We start from the raw sequence: 26563 nt of genomic DNA, 5'->3' as shown, positions 1-26563 counted from the left end.
AACAAAAGGCCGCGGCGGTTCTTAGACCTGACTTTTGTAAACAGGCTTTGGTTTTATTATTATTTAACTTTGTGTGAACTGCTTTTAAAAACTTATATATTTAATAAATATTCAGAAGCCCTTAATATAATGATATTTAATGGGTAGATTCGACAGTTAAATTCACCGTCCTTATTATTTACACTACAATTATTATAAGCCGTATTCAACAACAAAAAAGTGAACGCAACAATGTCCAGATTAAAAATATTTTAAACTGACGGGCTCGTTTCTACCCAAAAGTCTTTTTAAAAAATCCTTGAAAAACCAATATTCGATATATACGTTAAATTTACGGATAGTGGGAGTACTCCACACAATACATCGATAAGTAGTTTCTAATCATTGAAGACAATATTTGCTAACCTCAAATGAAAATTTGAAACAGAAAAATCAGAAAAAGATTCAATGGCATCTAGGAATTGAACCCAGGACCTCAGCCTTGCCGGGGCTTTACTCTAATACTGATCTAATTCGAACCTAGCCCTTTCAGTCATATTTATACTTCAACTAAGAACTATCAACATAATCTTTATTTACTTAACCCATATGTTTTATTAGCTGCCATCTTTATGTATGATTGCAAGATTCTGCCGAACTAAGCGCAATCTAGATAGTATATTAGATAAATATATCCACTTTAATTGTAATGTGCGACATCTGTTGACTCCTATAAGTGCTGATATATTAAAATATGTATTAACAAAAACACTCTGTTAAAGGCTACGATATAGTTAGTAATTGGCGCTATAGAAATATATTATATATTCGTACAGTACACTTGAGGTGATTTTTCTCAAAAACGGAGCTACACAAATCATCAAAACATAATTATTATTATTAGCGATGTGATTTTGAACAAAATCAGTCGAAGTCAGAGACAATAACTAGTTTTAATATAATCTAAATGTAATTTAATAAACTAATTTGTCGATTGTTTTTGGAAGCATTTCCAAAAAATATTTTTTCTTTAACTTTATCTTTTGGAAACTGAAATGATTTCCAGGAATGTACCTAATATTTTTTTTAGGGAAATGATTAGTTCAAAGCAGAATTCCTATAGCAAAGATGTAATCACATTATAGAGTTCTAGTGCGCACAATGTCTTCATATAATAAATAAATATAAACAGGCTTCTTAAATTCTTGAGGCTCCAAATTAATTCACAATAAAGAGGTAATAAATGAAATTGATGAGAATTCTATGAAAGCTATCGGAAGAAAACTCTGTTTCGCGAGTGTACTCGAAGAAGCTGAAGTATTGAAGCTTTCATTCGCCGAGGTAAGGCTTGTCTGATATGCCGGGAACACATGTTGTGGAGGAGCACTTGGACCCGCAAACGTTACAAGGCTACGTAAGGTCAGAAATCAGGACGAGGCATATTAAGTGGGGAAGCTATTCGGAGCCGGTGAAGAGCAAACTCAACATTGCTAACAAAGGGTATACATATATTTGACAACTGCTGTATTGTCTCTGCATCTTGAGAATGGGACAGATTTAAACCAAAAACATAAAATAATAAAAAAAAATACTGTCAACATTTGTTCAAGACAGATAATAGTCTCTTAAAAACATAAATCCGTAAAATGGTTTAAACCATACTTCAGAGCTAACCTTCCGTACCTATTCTACTTATAATATATATTTTTTTATTTTACAATTGTGCGAATTTGGAATTTTCGTCTTTGTAATTTTACAATTTATCTTAGGACCGGTTTGTATCGGTATTTGAACAATTCATCAAATTTCAACGGTCATTTTCGGGTTTTGTGAAATTCCTATTCAAGTTCTGTTATTATATAATTATAGGATAGTTGTTTGACATAACTGAAATAATAATGGAACTTGAAAAAATCTTTCACAGAACTTGATAATTAACTCAAATGATCCGAAACAACCCGTCCTTAGAGTCATAAAAAGAATGAAAATTTTAACTACAGTTTCAAGCTTTATCTTTTAGCTTCGAGAAACGTCCTTGAAATGTTGAGGTCATACATAAAAGGAAACTATTATTTTCATCTGTAATTCCAGGAATGAAATCATTGAACAAGAATAAACAAATGGATTATTATATTTGCATATTTTTGATGAATGATTTAATTTATTCTATGGAAGTGGCAAATACGGAAAATTCTCATTTCTAGAAACTACTCTAAGAAGATCATGACTGTAAATTTTTTGATCATGAAAATACTGAAAGATTTAGGCTTTTAATAGTTGGTTGTCTTTTGTTTAAATTTTTGATAGAACTATTTATTGAGGCGTTTTTACGCGCATGAATTTTTACATAGAAATGATTAGTTAAATTAACGAACAATAACTTTTGCTAAGCGGAAGGACTACATAAGTTTTTTTATTGCTTTGGAACCTTTCCGGAGAAGGTTAAGATTTTATACACAACATCGAACGCAAAGACTAATAAAACTCAATCTCAAAACAAAATAAACATCTAAGTGCCTCACCGGATCATTCTACAAAATTCTCAGGAGACAACAACAGCAAAACAGCTCTTATAAAGTAGGCAGGAACCACGCTGAGTAACTTATAATAATAAACAAAGAGCAAGAACTTAGACCCTCCATAAAACATTTATAATTCAACACTTTAACAGGAAAACGTTTATTTCGACAAACGTTAGTTAGTCCTCGTGTTTCAAAACGGTCTGGGAAACGCGATAAAATAAATAAAATTCGTGAAGAATCAAGGATTATAACGGTGCCGCAAAAAACACATTTTTTTAGTGATCCGTTTAAACTGTTCAGACATATATTAATTAACTACAGATTGATAGAATTTAAACGCCATTAGAATTAATTTCTAATTAATTTAATTGATCACCGGAATTCCGATAAGGCTCCAAAATAGAAATTTTATCCCAGAACGAGATAATTCACTTTAAATGAATAGGTTAGGTTAGTTTCATACTATTGTTTAAACAAACATAATAATTATATTACTTACATACATACTGGAATGTCTCAAACTCGTTCACATAAATTTGATGATCCCCCAAACGACGAACATTTTTAAATTTAGCGTTTGGTTCCCGTTAGAGGCCAATTTACCGGTTATTTTACTTTTGTTCAATTGTGACATTTGCTGATGCTGACAAATATAACAACATGGCTATTGTGCTAGGGAACTGACTGGGAATTTGATAAATATATGAAAGGTGTTAGGATTCTATATTCAAATGTCAAAAAATCTAAATGGCGCGGGCGCTGGACATCAAATGTGATGCGTGTTTGAAACACCTCAACCTTTTTTTTCATAAAAAAAAATTCCAGCAAGTTTCAATCTTTATTTTATTTTCTCCACCATGTTTGCCCACCTTCATAGATAAACCTTATTCATCCTTTTTTAATTTGTTAAAATGTGTGGTGTAGTCTTGTAATTATCGGGTTGTCTTCGTCACAAAGGCCTAGCCTGAAGTATTAATAAGGGTAATAATGAGGTACAGGAATAGAAGGAACTTACATTCATCGTGATCCTTGGCGGTGACAGTGAGCACGGTGTGTTGGATATCCTCATTCTCGTCCACCTCCGCCTCGTACAGCGCCTTGTCGAAGTATGGTGGGTTGTCGTTCTTGTCGGCGATGCCAATACGGATGAATTTCGTCACTGAAAACAAAAATTACAGCCATTTACCACAATGGTCAAAAAGGTACAACTTACGTTTAAATACACATGTATCGATTTTCTAATTCATTGGATAGACATCTCCAATAACTTAAAAGTTTAGAGCTATCGAGGATAGCAATATTCTTATAGTCACAATAAATAAATATTATTACTGTTTTTTCCTGTTGTATTAGTGATTTTTTTCCATGAAATATTGAATAGTTGAAAATATTAAGGTGTTACTATTGATAAAGATCTAAATTGGAAATCGCAAATAAATAAAACTATCTCTATATTCAGATATTTTACGTACATATTTTAAAGACTTAAAGAACTACTCAATATTGAAAAATTGAAAATGATCTATTTTTCTTTTTCACAGTCTTCAATCATTTAGTATTTTTCAACGTTTTAGGATGGGGGTGGTGCGCTTGATGCATTTTAAAGCTTTCACAAATAACTCAAAAGCATATTATTAAAGTTTTATATAAATGGAATAGAACCTTCTCTACTCGTTTTTTACACATAGACACTGAAATATTTAATATTCGTTATTTATTTATCCTGATAAAATATTTATTTAAAAGCAAAAATAATTTCGAAATAAAAGAAAAATGACCAATAATCTACCTTACATCCCCCAAATAAAAATCAAATTAATGCACACAGCAGTTTTATAGATCCGCATACATTTATTCTTCTACCAAAACAAATACAAAAGGCTACCAAAATATCATACTATGTAAAATAATGAAAATTATGGGAGAATGATTTGGATGTTGAAACACTATTCATATAAATTCTTTGCGAATCTTCAAGTTTCATTTTCACTACAGCATTAAAATAACTTCAAAATTTACATTATGTGTATACCTACTTGTTGAATGTTAAAAAAAAATAAACTTTATGTTTCACTTCTTCACAACAATATTACTATTTTTATTAATATTACATTACTATGCAGTAACTTTAAAATTTACATTACAACTATTTTATTTTGTTTAAAAAGTTACATTCTTATTTTGCAAGTATTTTTATTTTATATTACTGAAGCACAGGCATTGCCTTTGTGGGTTATTTTAACTTACCTTTTTTATAATTATACAGGGTGTATCGGCACGTACCCGACAAACTTTAACCAGCTATTCCTTAGCATATTTGGAGTAAAAATCTTATGTGCACTTTGCTGTCCGGTAACGTTTTTTTTTAATAAAAAAATTATTATTCATATTTTCACCACATGTCACCACTGTTTTATCCTTTGTCAAAGTTTGAAAACCCATCTGGCAATATTTCATTCGAATTCCGTTGAATAATGCACGTGTGTACCTATATTGGCGCACTTTTACAATCACAACGAAATGGCATGGCACCATTCGTCTCATTTTTAACTATTATTATTTGGTGTGTACGAAAGAGCGAAGACGCTTTTCGACATACTTGCTTATAACAGCTGTTGGACACGAAAAGCAATGCTAATGACAGTGATGTAGTGTGGAATTTTTTATTTTTTGTTTTTAATTAAAAAAAATGCTACCGGACAGCAAAGTGCCCATAACATTTTTTACTCCAAATGTGCTAAGGAATAGCTGGTTAAAGTTTGTCGGGTTAGTGCCGATACACCCTGTATACTTATGTATTTTTTATTCTAAAAATGTGTAACTTATTTGTAAAAAAAATATTGGGAAAAAATAAATAATAAATAACACTGGAGATATTCAACGAGTGTCCCAGAAATGTAAATCTTTTTTAAAAGTTTATCGGCATTTTAAATTATTTGGATGCATTTATGATTACAATCTGAGTATTGAACCAGATGGTGGGTACACTTTTACGTACAACTGCATATTAAAGATTTTTCGTGTTTTGGTATTTATCTGACTAATGAACTAAATGATCGACATGGTGTCCAAACTAATTAAAATAAGTTAGGAAAGGGCTGCCAGTGGATATTAATTAGAATGAACTCATTACTACATACCTAGTTATATAAAAACCATACAATTACGCCTAGTTCGGATGAGACCGTGTAAAGGTTACGGATAAATCAATATGGCAACTAAATAACTATCTATCAGGTATGATCAGGTATTTTTAAAGGGCCATTTTTGTGTCAAATCAATCCAAAGGGAACACGGTAAAAATGAAGTTTAAATGATATTTAAAATACTTTTGCCTTGCGTTTTGATTTAACGAGGCTTAATGAAATAAACAATATTTAGGATAAACTTTTTAGGAGGTGTCACCAACTGTGAAAAGTATAAAATAGGATAAACCAAAACAAAATATTATTCACGATTGGAAGGTACAACAAAATCATTTCGCAATTAATTTTCTCTTTTATGGTGGCTAGTTTACTGGTCGCGTGTTCAAATCCCGGCGTGAAAAGGTTAATTTTAATTGACTAAATTGTGTTATTTATCAATTTATTAATTAAAATTAGTACAAAGTGCGGCATGTTCCAGTGCGAAAGATACTGTCAGTATCGCCTTGGTGTAAGACCACCGAACTGAACTGAACTGAAACGTTGGTTAAAATGGCCTTAACAGTGTTTTCCGACCAGATCTTTTATGCTTATTTAAATCGACTAAGTAACATTCCCGTAATGTTATTATTATTAATATATTGAAGCACCAAAATTTCGAATAAAACATAGAATTTTTTTCACTTCCATAAATGGTGATATGATGAATGAAATTTATCAAAAGATAATTTAGGATTAATTAAATACAACATTTAAAAAACAATCTCATGACCAATAAACTACCATTTAACTAAGAATTTATACAGCACCCTTGATGTGATATTTTACCTAAAACGGCGAGATAAAAACAGTCAATCATATTTTTTTGTTATAAGTCTTCTCCATAGATGTTTAAAATTATATAAAACGTAACTTCATTGATTATCATCACCTGATGAAAAAATATTGTAAAACATAAACAATAATCAATATTTATAACAATTTTCCAATACATGCTGTATAAATGAACATGCCTCATAAATAAAAACCATGACATTCCCGATAAATAGTCTGCGGTGGATGTCAAATTGTCGAATGTAGATTCTAACTAATTAATTAATGTAGTTATGAATATTAAAATCAGTTCATTACCGGAACTGTGTTTGGAAACGTTTGCATATTTCAAAAACAATAAGCACAATTAATTATTATAAATGAGTTATTAAAAATTCTCAATGATCAGCAACGATGTTTTAATAAACTCGTAGGTGCGTGGTTATTTTATTATGTTTATTAATTGAATTATTTGCGACTCGGCGAGAACTAACTAAATATAAAATCCCACCCTTGCGGTATTCAACACTAATGCACAAAAATTTTGAAGGTTGACATTATTTATTCTCAACTTTTAGGTACCAGGGCTGCCACGGACGTTGGTAGTTATTTGGAATTACTAACTACCTACTGCTCGAGTTGTAAATTAATAAAAAAACAACAAAAGCTTCCGGCTTCCAGGGAAATCCCGGAGTGTAAAAGTTAGCTCGTAAATAAAAAGACTTTCGGAAGAAACTCATGTTATGATAAACTTGAATTTGCGTAGCATTATGAGTAGGTATCTACTGTATTTTATTAAAAATCTTCTTAAAGTAGAAAGACTGGGTGAATTCCGTGAAATTTTTGCGTTTCCGTGGTGGGGAGTCTAAAGAAATATTGCAACGTTCAGTGAAAAAATAACACGATTTAGAAATGAATGAAATAGGCTCATGTTTTTTGATTGATTTCAGATATAACGGAAACAATAGTCGAAGGAAAAACTGAAAATAAAATGCCATAACAGATTAATATCCGCTTCTCCGCCACCTATATCCAACAAAAACACCATACAGCCTGAAATCGTAGCCCCGGTTGCATTACACAATATTTCCTGCAGATCGTGATATTCAAAGACAGTTCGGAAGAGCGGCCAGTTCTGTAGCACGCTAACCTTACCCATATCGCTCTACAAACAGGCAACACAATTACGTACACTTCAGTAAGTTCTTCATTTTTTATACTCCTAATCTTATTCCGATATATCCCCGCGCTGAAAAACCGTCAAATAAATTTCGCTAGAATTTCGTGGGAAATTGAAAGGGATCATTGAAAATAAAAAAAATCACCTGGATAGAAATTTATAAAGCTCGACGAAAAATGAATTGATGTGGTTCCTATAAACGTTGGGTGCCAGGAAGTGCTGTGAGAACCAATTGAGCGGGGATATTCCCTGATAAAATAACACTTTTTTCTCCACCTGATTCGCAGTAGTCATTTCATATTTTTTAGCAGGTAGACTTTTCGATTATTTTTCATTTCAGTATTTTTTCTGTACGCTAGTGGAGTAAGCAATCCAATTTTTGGTAAAAGCGAAATGAAGAAAGTGCTTCTTGTTTTCTAAAAACCATTCGGATTGACCGAGAGTCAGAGAAATCCCATTTGAATAAGTTTTTCGATACACGGTAGAGTATTCATTGACTTTTATTAAAAGAAATTAGAATAAAAATATTCTTTTTTTTGCATAATTCCAAGATAAAAAAGAAATGTAATTTGATTAGTGAACAAAGTCACAAAATTTCATTTCAGATAATATTCGTTGATTATAGCAGTATGTTCTCAAATACAAAAAAAAATCGAAAATATATATAATAATGATTTTAATAATCTAATGTTTCGGACCAAGTAACATTCCCAAGTATGTTTCCTTTGTGTTCGTATAAAAGCAATTAACTTTTGCCGATGGAAGAAAAAAATACTTACCGATGTACCCACCTACTTTAGCAGAGTAAAACCTTGGTGGCTTTGCGTTGAATATCTGACTTAAAATAGCCCTGGGCGGGCGGACCTAATTTGTTTAAGATAACGACGTCTGTTTTTCACAGACGGAAAACCGCAGAAAGGTCACAACGTACCAAGGCGTTAGGATGGTAACTTTCCAGGAAAATTATCAGATACCATTCTCCTCGATAAAAAGAATAGGTTATCTTTGTGTTCGATTATTTGGAAAGCGGCCAGTGGCTAGCACTCTTTAATATAAATAGGAGTCACAAAAGTAGTGTTGAACATCCTGGTTGTGGAGACAAGAGGTCGAAGACTTTCATATAACTAACAACCCACATAAATATATTATATTATAATAGTCGGCCGCGCTTGACACACGGAAGCACTTTGTTGTGTGTGCTTTTGGGTAAAAATAGTGAACTAGAGGCAATTACATAAGGTACAGAGCCTGCTATCTTAATCGGATCACTCCTTCATTTATAGAAGGGAACCACCAATCATATTTTTATTAACTGTAAAGTTGTCATTTTGGTTCTATCTACGGAAAATTGAGCAATATTCTAGTAAATTTTAATGAATTACGAGTCAATACACAAAGATAGATTTTCAACGGTGCCTGGACGAAAATAATAATAAATAAAATAACTAATTTAGTTTTTATTTCTTTTCTGTTTATAATGGAGGAGTATTGAAGAGTACATAATTTCTACGAGCAATCTGACCGAGATAATTGAGTAATGCTTAAAAATGAGTACCCAAGTAAGAAAGATTGAACTTGGATTCGCTTTATTGTCTACATTACTTCTAATGTACACAGTTAGAACTGGTAACTTCTCAGGGTAATAAACAAGGAGGCCTGCCCTTCGACCTATCGACAAGTTAAACGTTAAAAAGTTTCTTAAAGCGTTAAATAAAATATATTGCCATTCTGCAAGGATAAAAAAATTAGGAAAACTCTTTTACCCCTCGACGTGATCTAGTTTGGAAGTTTTGGTTTCCGAAGGCCGTGAAGAGGTTGGTGGAAAGTTAGAGTTTCACCCAAGCGAAACGTCGACAGCAGGAAACAGTCAACGCCACAAACAGAATGTGTTGTCTATTGATAACATATTATTTATAGTTTTTAGGGGCTGTTTTAAAAGTATAAACTTATTTTATCTAAACTTGTGTTCAAAATCTTTGAGAAATCCATAAAATGTTACTCGCTTGGATTTAGTACGCACACCCATATGGGTGGATGAGTTCCAAATAAAATGAAATAAATTCCATCGTTCACAAATAATAATGAACCAAAACTTGGTTCAAAATAAGGTTTATGTATGCGTGTGTAAAGGAAAACTGTCCAAAGATTTCAATTTATATTAACTCCTCACGGTAGGTTATCTTTGTAAATATTCGAAGGGCCTATGCAAGGAAAGGACGAGTGAACCTGGATCTCGCAAAGACGAGAATTAAGAAGCAAAAAAGCCGGCTGAGTAACTTGAAATAATACGGCATATCTCAGTCAATACTCGCCGCCAATAAGAGACCAGTTAAACGCACACAGAAATATGAATTAATTATATTTGCGCCGAGTTTAAGTAGAGCATCTTAATTTTAACCTCTCAGACTTAGATTCTGGAGTACGGATTCCGAGTAGTGAGACGAACTGAAGCAGCGGAAAGTTTAAAGTAATGCTCAGCAGATTACCTGCTGGAAGTACCGCCGTGGCCGGGGCCTAATGCCTACAGACAACAAACATAACTCTAGAACATCGGTGCGGTGACGCACTTAACCAGGAATTGGGGTTTATTATAAATTCACTACAAGTTTCTCCGCGACTACTCCTACAGTGTACACGGCGCGGCGGTGTGATTTCTACCTGGATTCAAATTAATCATTTCTCATGCAATGGAGCAAACCTCATTTTAGTATAATGTCTGATATCATTTGAAGATTTTTACACAAAAAAAACAACTCAAGAGGGTTTTACAACGAATACAATCAAACCAAATTATATAATTCATTAGTTAGTATAACTCATCTAGCACTAATATGAAATTTCATATAAAACCTAATCATAACTATTGAAAATTTGAAAGATTAATTAGTAACACATCGCTACTACGAACTAATCAATCATCAAATAAAGTTATCTAGGCAATGTAGTTGATTAATGATATTGTATGCAATAGAACTCATTATTCATTCAGATTATTTAGGAAAACGGTAAATATCAATGGTCTATAATATCAAAAAACATAGAAAACTAAAAAAAAGGAGTCTTTGGAACAATTGAATCAGCTTGTATACTTATCTTATGTTCGCGACGAACGGGAAAGCTAATATAGACATGACAGAAGAGTGAATATAGGACAAACAAGTCATGGATAAACTAATGCAGTATTCGCTTATATGCAAGTTATCAAAGCAAGCAAGCCAGTAGTCCACATCGGAGTTCAGATCAACCCTGATGCGGCAGTGAGGTGTGGCATTGACGGAGGAAGGACTAAAACGGATTGAAAGCAGTGCAAATTATTCATTTCGTGACCGTAGCACAAATGCGACATTCAGACAAAACTAATTAAAATTTGCAAAATAGAGGAATTGGAAATAAATTTTCTGCGAGTGAGGATGAAGTATTTACATTTTATTTAATAAAAATGACAACCTTCCCTGGGTGACCCGGATAAGCTGACAATATTATTTAAATAATGATAAACGTCCCTGGGTAACCCGGATAATCTGATGATATTATTTACATCTCACTACTCTCATAAACAAAAAGTAATTGTCTCGAACATTTGGCATTTCAACTGTACGTAAATTTGTTCTTATGTTTCGTTTCCGGATTCGAAATTCCGGATTGACTAGATGGCTAACTTTACAACATTATGGTACCTAACTGCCTAAAAAACGTTTGAAAATAGTATTTTTATCGAGACAGTGAAGTTTCTTTGAAAAAAATTGTATAATTACCTATTTTAAATAAAAATTTAAATGAAACAGGTGCATAAAATCTTATATTTATTGTTCACATAAAGAAGGTGGGTATTTAAGTAACTACTTACAAATTGGAGGAAGTTTTGGTTTTGGTTAATTAATTGAGAGTAAATTAGGAACATATTTTTTTTTTTTTTTTTTTTAAAAAGAAAGACAAACATTCCCGGGTTACGAATAACCCAACAATGTTTGAAAATCTCCTACTACCACCACAGAAAGCCGAAAATGTTGCTTGTGTTGTGATGGAGGACTTAGCCAGCCGAGGAATCGAACACGCGACTCTCGGGTGAGACCCAAGCGCTATGCCCACTCAACCACTGACCGGTCATTATGGATACACTATAGGTCTACTGTTGACAGAACTATTAATTGTAGCTCGGACTATGATGCAGAATTACTGGCGCAAGTAAACCATGATGTCAACAGTTATAGCTCGGGCTATGATGCAGAATTACTGGCGCAAGTAATCCACGATGTCAACAGTTATAGCTCCGGCTATGATGCAGGACTTACTGGCGCTAGTGGCGCTTGCACCAGTAAACACGATGTCTACCGTTATAGCTCGGGCTATGATGCAGAATTACTGGCGCAAGTAAACCACGATGTCAACAGTTATAGCTCCGGCTATGATGCAGGACTTACGGGCGCTAGTGGCGCTTGCACCAGTAAACACGATGTCTACCGTTATAGCTCGGGCTATGATGCAGAATTACTGGCGCAAGTAAACCACGATGTCAACAGTTATAGCTCCGGCTATGATGCAGGACTTACTGGCGCTAGTGGCGCTTGCACCAGTAAACACGATGTCTACCGTTATAGCTCGGGCTATGATGCAGAATTACTGGCGCAAGTAAACCACGATGTCAACAGTTATAGCTCCGGCTATGATGCAGGACTTACGGGCGCTAGTGGCGCTTGCACCAGTAAACACGATGTCTACCGTTATAGCTCGGGCCATGATGCAGAATTACTGGCGCAAGTCAACCATGATGTCAACAGTTATAGCTCCGGCTATGATGCAGGACTTACTGGCGCTAGTGGCGCTTGCACCAGTAAACACGATGTCTACCGTTATAGCTCGGGCTATGATGCAGAATTACTGGCGCAAGTAAACCACGATGTCAACAGTTATAGCTCCGGCTATGATGCAGGACTTACGGGCGCTAGTGGCGCTTGCACCAGTAAACACGATGTCTACCGTTATAGCTCGGGCTATGATGCAGAATTACTGGCGCAAGTAAACCACGATGTCAACAGTTATAGCTCCGGCTATGATGCAGGACTTACTGGCGCTAGTGGCGCTTGCACCAGTAAACACGATGTCTACCGTTATAGCTCGGGCTATGATGCAGAATTACTGGCGCAAGTAAACCACGATGTCAACAGTTATAGCTCCGGCTATGATGCAGGACTTACGGGCGCTAGTGGCGCTTGCACCAGTAAACACGATGTCTACCGTTATAGCTCGGGCTATGATGCAGAATTACTGGCGCAAGTCAACCATGATGTCAACAGTTATAGCTCCGGCTATGATGCAGGACTTACTGGTGCTAGTGGCGCTTGCACCAGTAAACACGATGTCTACCGTTATAGCTCGGGCTATGATGCAGAATTACTGGCGCAAGTAAACCACGATGTCAACAGTTATAGCTCCGGCTATGATGCAGAACTTACTGGCGCTAGTGGCGCTTGCACCAGTAAACACGATGTCTACCGTTATAGGTCGGGCTATGATGCAGAATTACTGGCGCAAGTAAACCATTATGTCAACAGTTATAGCTCCGGCTATGATGCAGGACTTACGGGCGCTAGTGGCGCTTGCACCAGTAAACACGATGTCTACCGTTATAGCTCGGGCTATGATGCAGAATTACTGGCGCAAGTAAACCATGATGTCAACAGTTATAGATCCGGCTATGATGCAGGACTTACGGGCGCTAGTGGCGCTTGCACCAGTAAACACGATCTCTATCGTTATAGCTCGGGCTATGATGCAGCATTACTGGCGCAAGTAAACCACGATGTCAACAGTTATAGCTCCGGCTATGATGCAGGACTTACGGGCGCTAGTGGCGCTTGCACAAGTAAACACGATGTCTACCGTTATAGCTCGGGCTATGATGCAGAATTACTGGCGCAAGTAAACCATGATGTCAACAGTTATAGCTCCGGCTATGATGCAGGACTTACGGGCGATAGTGGCGCTTGCACCAGTAAACACGATGTCTACCGTTATAGCTCGGGCTATGATGCAGGACTTACTGGCGCAAGCGGCGCTTGCACCAGTAAACACGATGTCTACAATAAAGCAAATTACAATGAATCCAAATATGTTGACAAATACTATAAATCTGTGAAGGAGCTAAATGTTAGTTAGGATAATGATGAATATAAATTTGCACAAGTATCTATTTTTAATGTCTAAACACGAAAGATATTAAATTCGAACGATTAAGTATAGTTGTTTTCCATATTACAGACTCGCGAAAATAACTATTTATTTTAATTATTTTAAGGGCTTGGCGAAATTGAATAATTCATCTCCAAAAATACGTGTTAGTAAAATAGAAGATAATTCATTCGTCATGTCCGAAGTTATGGAAATTTTCTTCTAAACTAAGTGCTGGTGTGAAAGTAGAGTACTGTAGCAACAAAGGGTCAAAAGAGTTATTTGTTATTCTGCTCGAGTGCTCCGGTCTGTATCCGGACAGTATTTTCAATCAAATTAAAAGCGTCCATATTGTTTACTACAGTAGCCTAAAGAATTTGTAGATTCAAAATAGTAATAAAAAAAATTTCGAAATAATAAAGATAAACCATACCTAGATGATTAAAGGTAAAACGGTTTCCTTAATTTAAAAAAAAAACCTGAAGACTGGTTGGGAAAACTAAAGTTTTGTATTGAAATGCATGATGAATTTTCATGAAACATGGATTAGTTGAAAAACGTTAATTTAATGTTTTATCGAAATTGTGCAAATAATCTTTATAACAGAACGAACCTAATAATTTTATTACAAAACTGAAATAAATTATCTTTTTAAATGGTTACTTAAAATAAGTTTGCAAATTGTACGACTTGGAAAAAAGATATACAAATATCACAGGAAACTGGATTCGCGTAGTGGCGGTTTATGCGAACTGATAAACTGTAAAATTATATTCATATAGTGAAATTGTACAATAAGTCACTATGCGCTTTGTCCAGACAATCAGAAGCCATAACGCAAGTCGCATTCAGAAACGAAAAGCAAACTCCTAGCCAAACTCGTGAATTATTTACTAACATCCTTTGTGTCATTGTTAGCTCTATGAAATATTTCAATATTTACTCAAGTCGATGGATATAGGTACCTACTTGCTTAACAAATATTTTGAAAGTCGACAAAGGGCGGTAGGTGATGAAGAAAATGTATCATTTTATTTCCAGGTAAACTTGATGTGAAGTTTTGACTTGAATCAAATAAACTTCGTCGACTTTCCGTATAAATATAATCTCAATTTTCAATGAAGCAATATATTATAAAGTGGTAAAATATAAATAATTTGATAATCGAGCACAGAATGTATTGAGAGAGAGATTTATCTGGAATGATGACGTACCTAATATTAAATAAAAAGTGAAGGATTTAGAAAGAAATAAAGGTTTCTGTATTGACTTTTGTTGAAAAATATAATTTTATAGCCAAATGTGAAACAAGATAATAGAGGAAACCGCTCAGTTCAAATACATGGTAAGGATAATCGTGGGTCGGCAGAGAACAAACCAATCAGCACCTGACCTGTCCCTTAATCAGGCGCTTGAATAAAATAATTCCCAAGTTTTTTAGCTCCAGAATCAACTGCGAACCGGGTAAGCCAGAACAAAGAGACCTGTTTGCTGTTTGCCTTGACTCCGCGGGCGGCAGATGAAATAAAAGGCGATTGTGAGCGGCGCGAGACGGTGGCGGTGGATCGGGCGGGTGAAAAATGTGCGGAGAACGAATGTTTTTCCCTTTTTCAGAAAAAATATTTCATTGCCAAAGAAATTTTAAATTCATAATAATAGGCCTTGCATGAATTCTGTACTGTGAACGCTTGGGTTCGAATCAGTGGTACAACAGATCCAGAGTCAAATAAACAAACCCTCTACCGACATGGGGTACAAGGTAAAGCATTTTAAAAGAAAATGGAGCGAGGTGAAAGAGTGATTATTGTATTTTTACAAGGATTAAGTTAGGTAAACAGTAGTAGAAGGAGCGAAATAATGGTAAAATAGTCAGCGCTGCAGGTCACGGAAGCAGTGAATGGAGTTTTAAATTAGAAACATTCCCACTTTCCAAGAATTCCCACTGTAACCTTCCGGTAAAATCGTTACTTTTTTAAATGTGGTACCTTTCGAAGGGCTAAGTATATTACACAATCGGGTCTTATATTATTGTGGATAGAAATTAAGGTTTAAGTTGATTGGGGTCCTATTGAATAAAATGGTACAAAGGTTTCTTAAGGGAACGTATGAATTTCTACGAGGTTAAAAAGAGATTTCACCAAAGGAACACGTTTAGTAGATCAGACTTTGATAATCACACGGGTATACAGAAACGCTTTATTTTATTTCGTGGAAGATTTCGGAAAACAAATAAAACCATTTTCTCCATAACACGCACCAGCAATCAAATCCAAAGTATAGTCACGTGGGCCCTCTAAGTTGAAGAAGAAAAATGCTATGTTTAAATTGAAAATATTTGCCAAACTAATTTTTACGTTTATATTACGAAACAAATGTGCCTGGAATTCTAAACTAAAATACCTCCGAGAGGTTTAAAAAAAAACAATTTATTTCAAATAAATAATAAAAACACATAAATTTGTTTTTGACCACGATAGTTTTATTTTCACTCTACCGGTTTCGGAAGATCCCTTCCTTCGTCAGGAGAATATTTAAAACTCTCCTGACGAAGGAAGGGATCTTCCGAAACCGGTAGAGTGAAAATAAAACTATCGTGGTCAAAAACAAATTTATGTGTTTTTATTATAAATTATGATGAGCCACAAAGTGAATGCTTTTTACAATTACGTATTTCAAATAACTCTATAAAATCTACATAAGGAGAAAATATATGTAATATTAATCAGAACGTTCTTACAAGCGAAAAAAGTTTGGGAGAATTATACCATTTGTAGAATGTTCATATTAGTAAATAAAAGGTAAACTTATTTCAGAGGGAATATTTCTTAATAATAATAGTAGTAGTATGATTTATGTGAAAAATCACCTCAAGACCGCGGTACAATTTAAAATTTTTTTTATTTGTTTTTTCAAAACCATATATATTTATTTAAAATTCGAGAACGCGTATCTAAGACTCAATTGAAAGTAATATTATAATAATAATTAACTTATCCAGAAATGATCAAAATGGGTAAGGTCAGTCTGCTTAATGTTTTTGGTAAAGAGCTAAAGCTGTTTCTAAACTATCAATAGTTTATTCAATTTTAAAAGTTTCGAAACTGAAACTGAAAACAAAGCAGAGCACACATCGCGCGCACGAGGAATAATTTTATATTAAAAAAGTTAAATGGGCCTTTATTTTTAGCAAAGCATTCACGTTTCATTGATGCTTTTATTATCCTACAACGAATAGTAACAAAAAGGTCGAATATTACGGAATATGATGCAGAAATAATGATAAAATCTGATGGCAGTGGAAAACCAGTAAAAAAGTAAAATTGTAAAATTAGGTCATTAAAGAGAAAAAAAACTTTTACATTCGTGGTTCGTTCTGTATCCATGAAAACCAGATCTGATTCCGTCTAGCGATAGCAACATTCCACTGTTTCAGACTCTAGCTATCAGGAATCAGAGCAGATATAATTTAGCGATGGGATTTGCGATATGAATTTAATGTTTTGATTTGCGTTTTATTCGAATTAGATAAATATAATGCCAAATAGTGATGGAGCATAGATTGCAATTTATTGTAAATCAAAGCTAATGCTTATATTGATTATTTATCTACCGATCGTGAGCCGATACAGAGAATTCAATCAGTTTTTATAAACGAGAGGGAGGAAAATATTTATTCATTTTTTTTCAGTTTTTACGCGATAACTTTGGTGCAAAAAAATATTCAATAAACTCCTAAGCTGTTACATTATTTAATGTACATGCAAAGGACCGGATATTAGAGATATTTATGTAATGAGAAAATTTCATTTACCTAAAGTTGTACTAAGGGTATGATTAAAAGATGTTTATATATGTATAGTTTTCACCTTTCTTAGATTGTGGTAGTTTACGCCGATATTCGAAAGTGCAATCTCCAAACTTCGACTGTGCTTTTAATCCTTCATCCTTCTGACAGCTAATATAACGATGCTAAACTTTTCAACATTTATTTATTTATTTATTAAACGCCATAAAAGGCTTTTACAGTAATGTGAAACATGGGATTATAAGTACACAGTTCAGGGCTGTCAGAGACTTGACAATTAGAAATAGCATTTTTCATTAAAATAATACATCCACAAGCAGTTTTTATTGATGCTATACATATACATTTCACATATATGTATATATGTGGAATGTATATGTATAGAACACCATATATATGTTACACATAAAGAAGAACACAACAGTCAGTATGATGCAGTACAAACAGACATTTAACATTTCACAAACATATCAATTACATTCATAACCAAGTATTTTTGCCTTGATGCAAGACGGTGAGGTTTTGAAAATATCAAAAAGGTCTGTATACGTGTTGGCAGTGCGGTGAAAACGCGCCAACGGTGAATGATACAAATAGTTAGTGCTATGATTGTCACTGTGGAAAAGATGGTGGAGTCGAGTTGATTTAACAGGGACACGAAAATTTATAACACTTAACATTTGAGGGCAGTCTATGAGATTGTTCAGTAATTTAAAAAGTATAAGAATGTCATTAATAGTTCGCCGGGTAGAAAGAAGTGGTAGATTTAGACCAGACATTAATGTATTATAGCAGATATCAATTACAGGCTGTCTCAATTTGAATTGAACGTATCGAAGAAATTTTCTTTGTACTTTCTCCAAGCGGTGTAAGTTACAGGTATAAATCGGAGACCATACAGGAGATGCATATTCTAGGTGCGATCTCACAAGAGAGCAGTAGAGTAATTTAATTGACTCAATGTTTTGAAAAGTCCTTGTGTTACGCATTACAAAACCTAGAATTTGCATGGCCTTATTGGAAATTGTTTCACAGTGACGATCAAAGGTAAGTTTTCTGTCAAAAATAACACCAAGGTCTTTGATAAATGGTACTAATGCAATTTCATTATTGTTAATTGAATACGATATGGTTATTGGAGTCCGTGAACGGTAAAAACACATGTGGAAACACTTTTTTACGTTTAGGAATAATTTGTTTATTTCACACCAGCTAGCAAGTCTATCTATATTATGCTGAAGGATAAGTGCATCATTTAAACATTTTATAATCTTAAAAAGCTTTAGGTCATCTGCAAATAGAATGAATTTGACATTTTCGAAACATAAAGATAAATCATTTATAAACAATACGAAGAGAAGTGGGCCCAGATGAGAGCCTTGAGGAACTCCAGATGTTACTTTAAATTTATATGAGACTTTATTATTTAATTTTACCATCAGTTCGCGGTTACAGAGGTAACTATTCAACCATTTTAGGAATGATCCATGTATACCAAGGGCTTGCAGTTTCGCGAGAAGGATATTAATATTTAACTTATCAAAGGCTTTTGAAAAGTCAGTATATAAACTAAGAACATATTGAATTGATTTGAAAATAAAGTTTATAAAAGATTTATATTGTGAAGATTAAAGATTATTAAACGATTTATAACAATTTCTTTTCACATAACCTCATTTTCATGTTACTACAAAAATACATTATTCACTTTCCAAATAGTACCGAAGCAAGGATGAACGAAGTGTGTATGAAGAATGAGCTAATGATGAATGTAAGTAAGTTCATCGTTCTACTAGCTAGGTAACGGTACGAGATTGACAAAAACTGGAGACCCTGCGTATAAAAATCACACAATGGCTGCTTTGCAAACCGTGGTGAACTTTACTTTTCTGCGAACGGTCTCCGGTTTTTGTCGATTTCATACCGTTACCGACCCTGTGAGACGACGGGCTAGGACTAAAGTTATAGTGTTTGACAGAGAGAGTACGAAAACAGTGCGCAATTTAGTTGTGAATGAATACTTGGAGCAGGTGGATGAGTTCATGTATTTGGAAAGCATGTTTACGAAAGATGGGAAGACTGATATTGATAGAAGGCTAAATTCAGGCAACTCTATTAAGGTAGAACTGAACGCGGTTGACGCAAACACAAAATTGTCCAAGGGAGCGAAGATTGCATCCACAAAGGAATGCTGGTACCTCATCTGATGTGTGGCAGAGAGGTATGGGAACTGGCTTATATTGCTATCAGGACAATCTGATGGTTTGGATACGTAAAGCGAATGAACGAAGAAAAGAGAGTAAGGAGAATATATGACGCAAATGTGAACAGTACAAGAAGCCTGGGCTTTCCGAGGAAGAAGGAAGACATGGCATGGTCAAGTAAATCAAATACTTGCGTCGAGCCATGTTAGGAGTCAGAATAATGAAATAATATGTTTGGATGTGAATGTGGCAAGGAGTGTGTGCCAAGACCGAGGTCCGTCATTTCTGCAGACCCCCACGCTGAAACGGCGTGATGGTTAGACAGATAGTTTCAATTTATTTTATTTTAAGAAAGAAAATAAACAAAAGATAAATAGAACAAACAAAATACATTGATAAAACAATTGAAATTTTTGTAAGTGAGCGGGAGGGGGAGGGGCTCAATAAACAGAAGCTCAATGTTATTACGATAGACTATACAATATTACACAAATGGTAACTTAATTTATGGCAAAGGCCTGAGAAAGTTATTAAGATAAAATGTTTATTTTTTAAAACATGTTTATTTTACTGTTGAAGAAACTGGAGAGAAGGTTTTTTCAAATAAATCTAACATTTTTATTATTATCTTCCAGAAGGAAAGGACTGTTATTTTTAAATACTGTAAATTTAAGTGTCTTTTGCTTTGATAAAAACAAACAAAAAATTTTCGACTTCTTTCAATTTTATTTTTTACTCAAATAATAATAAAATATAAGATGTCTAAGTAAAAAAATGTGGCACTTTTATAAGTGAAAAACATCATATTATAACACTTTAAAGAACACTATCATTTTAAATTTTGAATAAACGGGGAACTTAATTTTTACCGAAATAAAGAAGTTTTCAAGTTCCATATTCACAGAACTGTATTTATTACTCACGTGAAGTGGAACTCCAAGTATCGAATGTTTGTTATTATAAAAACGACGGGAATATCGAATATCAGATTATGATAATATTAAGTCCCTTTGAAAAGAAAATCACGCAAAAAGAATGCTAATGATAGCAGTTTTTTCCTTTGTTCATTTTCTGCTTAGGAAGAAATGAAGCCTTATTATCTGCCAATCAGAGGCTGATCAGCCTGATGAGTTCACTAGCGGAATATTAGTAATATCTTGATGAAGCAAATAATGAACAGTTCACTTTCCAGATTTTTCCAACGTGGTCTAAAAGTATGTACAGAACAATCTGAAATTGATTGAAATGTTTAAAAAAATTACGAATCAATTTTTTTATTGTGTAATATGGATAATTAATAGTTGAGATGTTAATGAGATAATTGACACAGAACGGGAAAGGGAACAAACAATTTTATAAAAAAAATATTTTTAAACTCACCTAAATAAGTACTATTGGTTAAAACCCAAAAGATTTTAAGCGGGTCAAGCATCACAACACTAGTATTTGCCCAGAAACTGAGCTAACATCACTTGTGATCATTTCAATCTCAAACTTTTTTAAACGAACAACTTTTGTTCAGTTACAGAAATAATAAAAATTATTCCACATTTATGTAAACATTATTATTACATGCACTTCTTCGGGCTACACACATCATAAAAAACGAAAAACTTTTTTGTAACCGATTGTTTTGAAATTTCGGAGGAACAAAGAGACTGTTGCGATGGTCCCGGTGCTTGCACCACGCTGTCAACAAGGCCCGACGTGGAGTGACGACGGTTGGGAAGGAATGAGGGACGGCAGTGGCGTGGCGTGGTGTGGCAGGGCGCGTGGCGGGTGGCGGGCCGCCCGGCGGGAAGTGGCGGGCCAGTGCCACGGGCCCTGTGCCACGGGTTGTCCCGGCGTGGGAGTTGAGCGCCTGCGCCGCGACGCCATACATGTTCAACTCCAGCCACTATCCCGTCAGATTTTTCAAATTAGATTCTTTTTTTCGTAGGAAGAGTACTTTGATGTTTCAAGAGTGAATGTAATATCATCATGATGTGCTGATGAGTGGAATTAAAAGGACTGTTCTTTCGTTACTTTATTATTTTTTCGAAAATAAAACGAGTGACATTTTTTGTTTCAAAAAATATTCCTATCTACCTGTGGTTTTAAATTTGAGGTATTTCTTTACGTAACACGGCAATAAATAGTAAACAACTTATTAAAATGATTATTATTTGATATAAAGAAGAAAATAATCAGTAAGGGTATCGTTTTATAAAACCTAGACGAAATAAAAATAAACTATAAACATATCGGGATTTCCTTCGTTTACCTCGAGCCCATGTTTAACTTTTCCGAAGGCCTCCAGGCACATTTTAGCCAACAATATTTCTTACAAACGCAGCGTTGATTTATCGATACGTATTCATTTTGCTTTCATAACATCGTGAAATCGGATGACGTATAATATATCTCAGTGTTCGTAATATTTTAGAGCATTTAATTGAATTAAATGTACACATCAATAACTGGGAATGCCATTTAGCCAAAGTGAATTTGGGGATTTTCGGCGCTAGCAGAACCTTATTGATGGATAGCGGTTGCTTGAATTTCTCGGCCTGTGTTTATGGTCCATGTTGACGTTTTGAATTATACCTACGATCCATTGTCGGAGCAGACAGCTCGAGACACTCTTCGCCAAGAAATCCGCAGAGTAAACCGAGATAACAACAAACACACGGAGAATTAACACACCTTTATCCGCAGGGCGGGTGCGGGTGGGGGTGGAGTAGTGTCTGTAACAGAGACATTCTCGTCCGCACGCAAACACCTACACACATAAACACGCTACAAGACAATACAAATACCTGCTTGTATTTGTTACTTGGAAAACTTCATTTATATGCCTACAACAGTTACAGTAATCCAGATCAAAACTTTAGTCCGACAAATAGAATCGTGCACGCAAACTAAAATTATTATTTGAATTGTTTAGGCATTTAAAGGATGAGGCGTAAAAGCATCCCAGCAAATGTACATTATATTATAAAATATATTCTGTTCTTAGCTATTTCGAATATCTGTACAATCCATGTTTTCAACAAATTTCAATTTAACAAATGGCGTGTACCGTATTTACTCCGTGAAGATGTTACGAAAAAAACAACATCATACGTTTTCCATACCACGCCGTCATGTAAAATATATTATTACCTCACCCGAGAAGACAGATAGAAAAGAAAATGAGTAATGATAGAAATCTGTTTATTTTAGTTTAGAATACAATGATCCATACATTCAGATGTATAGAATAGAGGCCTAGCTGTGTAAATCGTTCCACATTAAAATTCAACAAACGTCCGTAATAAAACACCTGGAACGAATTCCGCTTAAGTAATGTTACAGAGATTTAATGGCAGCTATAGGCCATGAATCATTCCCGGATATTATTTTCTTTTCACACAGCGATTGAAGAGTTAAAGCGAGGCAAGGAAAATAAACGATATTATGATTTTCATGACGGTCCGTAAAAAAGAGAAAAGTTTATTTCTATAATTTCAAATGTCTCTCTGTTTAAATAAAAATCGAAACTTTTTATCGGCCGTAAAGCTGATGAATGTTGTTACGCATGATCAAGAAATACGTTTAATATATGAATAACGGACCAAATCTCGGCAAAGAATTTAAGCCAGTACAAAATAATTATCGCTGCAACTTTACTAAACAGATTATAAGTTTTAATAAGTGGCTGCGAGTTTTATACAGATAAAAATTCTTTATGAAACCAGAAACTTACTTTACGAGTCTCCGTGAATAAAAAGCGCGCTTCAAAACTTTCCAGATTGTCGCGGCGAGGAAAATTATTCTAGTTTGTTCCCACTTGTCGGGATGCACTACCCACGGTATATATCTGGACGAATTATACATTTCGGTGAACACGGAATTGAATCGAGGAATAAAGGAGGGCTTAAATGAAATCTCCGGTAAACCCCGCTGTACCTACGCGGAATTATCGGAGGCGAGTGGAAGTAGTTGGGCCAATTCCGCCGCGATGTATAACCAAACATAATCTCCGGAGATAATTTGCAAGCTAGTCCTGGTCTGGTAATAGAGCTGCACTCGTTTATTTCCTCGCAAGGATTAGGTTACTGAAAGAGGATCAAGAGATATGGCGCATTAGCTGTAAAACATTACCGTAATCCGCGGACCTATTTATTAAGAGACAGATTACGTTAACAAATGGAGTAAAGTGGGAAAAGAATGTGAATTAAGAGGTTTTTCGATGATCTGTTAACGACTGGATTGACTTTTGGTAAGTTTGCTAAAAGTTTTGAGCGATCGCTTGTAATAATGTACCTTATTTATAAAACCTAAAAATGTGGGATAAACGGATGATGTTTGCATAATAATTTTGAGTGGAATGAAATTAATTAAATAATCTGGTAAATGTATTTATATATATATATATATATATGTAACCAATCGCTGGAATGGCTATGAAGAAGTGATAAAACCCCATTTCAATAAATATTTAGATAAAATAGGAAGCGAAAAAAGCATTTCCATATTTAAATGAACTCGGTAGATTGAAATTGAAAGGTTTCGAAAAAATATATAAGCATGTTACTACGCCGAAAGCACTCTACGTAAAATAAACACATTTATATTAACAACGAAAACTCACAAACGATAAAACTAAATCTATCCCCATTGAATAATTAAATAATGGAGCGTTTGATAAGCGATCTATATCGCGTTTTTTCGTTCCGTTAACGTCATTAGGTCTATTCTTCTCAAACGCTTGTCCCAAGGCGATTATTCGTGCGAGGACTTAGGAGAACTCAATCTTATAAGAAGTCTCCATCATACGCACTGCTTATTGTGTTCTAGGAAGATAGATGCCAAAGAAGCGAGTATCTGGCACAAATCAGGCCGCGGCCACTTACCATTGAAGAGTAGCTCTCCACTCCAAATTTTCAGTCTTTGAAATAAAACTTCGGTACCCAGATACGAGTATAACGAGCCAAGCATCAATACGTATACTTCTTTATAGCGGTCTTATTATTGAAGTACACGACAATGTTCCATATTTGATTTTTACGACGGCATCCGACTTTACGGCATCGTAAATAATAGATGTGAAGTGAAAAAATGATAACAAAATATTCATTTTTCAAATGGCGAAATGATTTGATTTGCAGCACTCGAATGAAGAGTTGTTTATTCTGATTGAAATTTAACTTTTACGATTAATTTTTTATACAATGTAGTGCATAAAAAACAACGACAAACATTTTCCGTCGTTATTCGTTCATGTTCTATCCATGACACCGTATTATTCACTGGCTTCGATTTACGTAAAGAATCAAGTTTAAGCTTCGCTGAATGGTATTTCAAGTAATTATCTGAACGGAATTTTTACATCAGCAAAATCGTCAGATAAGGTGAAGGAACCAAAGTGTACCTACTCCAGATACTGAGTAAGGAGATCGCGCTTTCGAACTATCAAGCCGTAAATCTTGGAACAGAACACACGAACTTAGACCGATTAAACAGAATTCAAATGGAAACTTAAAACTCATCTTTACAGAAGGCTGTATACGTAAATAGACTATGACGGAGTTAAATAACTAACTATCACGACGTTTCATCGCAGCGCTAAGCTCAAAGGACAAACTGTGCAACAACTCGGTCTTGACACACAGTTTTTGTTTCATTCGCTTTCATACATCAACTCAAGTATTTGGTTCAACTGATCGTGCCATGTCTTCGTCGGGCGTCCCCGACTTTTTCTACCATTTACATTCACGTAATAAATATACTCCGTTCTTGATTCATCGTTCTACATGCCGAAACCATATAAGTTTCCCTTAATTAATCTTACAATGTAATGACATTGTGGACTGCTAGCTTCGCCACTTTAGAAAAAAAGTCAATGAAAACAAAGATGAAAAGCTTATTTTCATTGCAAGCCCCTAGTATGTAGGTATTCTCTTTTTGCACACTAACGCAAATCCGTATCTTCAGTAAAATATTTTTTCAACGCATTCATGGTCACAAGTAGCCTTGACCAGTTTACAGCCTACGACATTCGTAAATAATTGTATTTGTTGACTTTATAAATCATCGATTACTTCAATTAAATTTACGGAGAATTATAAACTATAGATTGTAAGAGACAATATATATTTATTTATGTAAATTAGAGAAACATTATTATTTGTATGAACCGTAATAATGAAGAGTTTGAACTCTCCCGTGGGAGATGAGGCTGCACAATTTGGATGGATAGCTGGAATTCCGGAAGGCCGGATCTGGTTGGCCAAGCATGATCGGAGGCAAAAGGCGTTCTATTGAGATGCAAATTATTGGCGTCCTATTTACCAGCGCTGTTTGTGGCATCATCTGACGCGACGGAGAAACGGACTGTAACCCATGAATTGAAGATGAGGCGGGCGCGAGGTTCGAAGCGCAGTTTATCACGTAAGGTTACTTCTCTAGATGGAAATAAACCGGGCTAAGGGCGCGCATTGTTGGAAGGTGTCACGCTCAGGTGTCTCAGCGTGATTTTGTCAAATTACCCTTTTTCAAAACCTTTATATTCTTTCAAATTGTGGCGTTGATATAGTAATAATAATACTTATCTGATTTATATAGCGCCGTTTTAGTGAAAAATGACCTCAAGGGCGCTGTACAAATATATGTATTGCATAATAAATAAAGCTGGCTTACCACTAGGATTCATTATAACTATTGACATAAATTTAAGACTTAAATCTAGTAAATTACGACTAAGGCTTATAGCTACTAATTAAAAC

At 34.6% G+C, this 26563-nt stretch overlaps 1 protein-coding gene across 8 annotated transcripts in view; it reads right to left on the bottom strand.

Annotated features, from left to right (window-relative positions):
* Window positions 1-26563, bottom strand: part of CadN (neural cadherin) — a 583020-nt gene that overhangs the window by 73571 nt on the left and 482886 nt on the right. For 7 of the 8 annotated variants that reach the window (XM_089651425.1, XM_089651430.1, XM_089651427.1 and 4 more), the window contains exon 13: window positions 3517-3660. In XM_089651425.1, the coding sequence (XP_089507551.1) occupies window positions 3517-3660 (144 nt within the window). Of the gene's footprint in view, window positions 1-3516; window positions 3661-21194; window positions 21506-26563 lie in introns of those variants that run through there. The other variant, XM_089651432.1, reaches the window with a different exon arrangement.

The sequence above is a fragment of the Hesperophylax consimilis genome, chromosome 4 (assembly GCF_061612785.1).
Source record: "Hesperophylax consimilis isolate HC1 chromosome 4, BYU_Hcon_1.0, whole genome shotgun sequence".
Lineage (NCBI taxonomy): Eukaryota > Metazoa > Arthropoda > Insecta > Trichoptera > Limnephilidae > Hesperophylax > Hesperophylax consimilis.
This window is presented reverse-complemented; position numbering and strand designations above follow the sequence as displayed.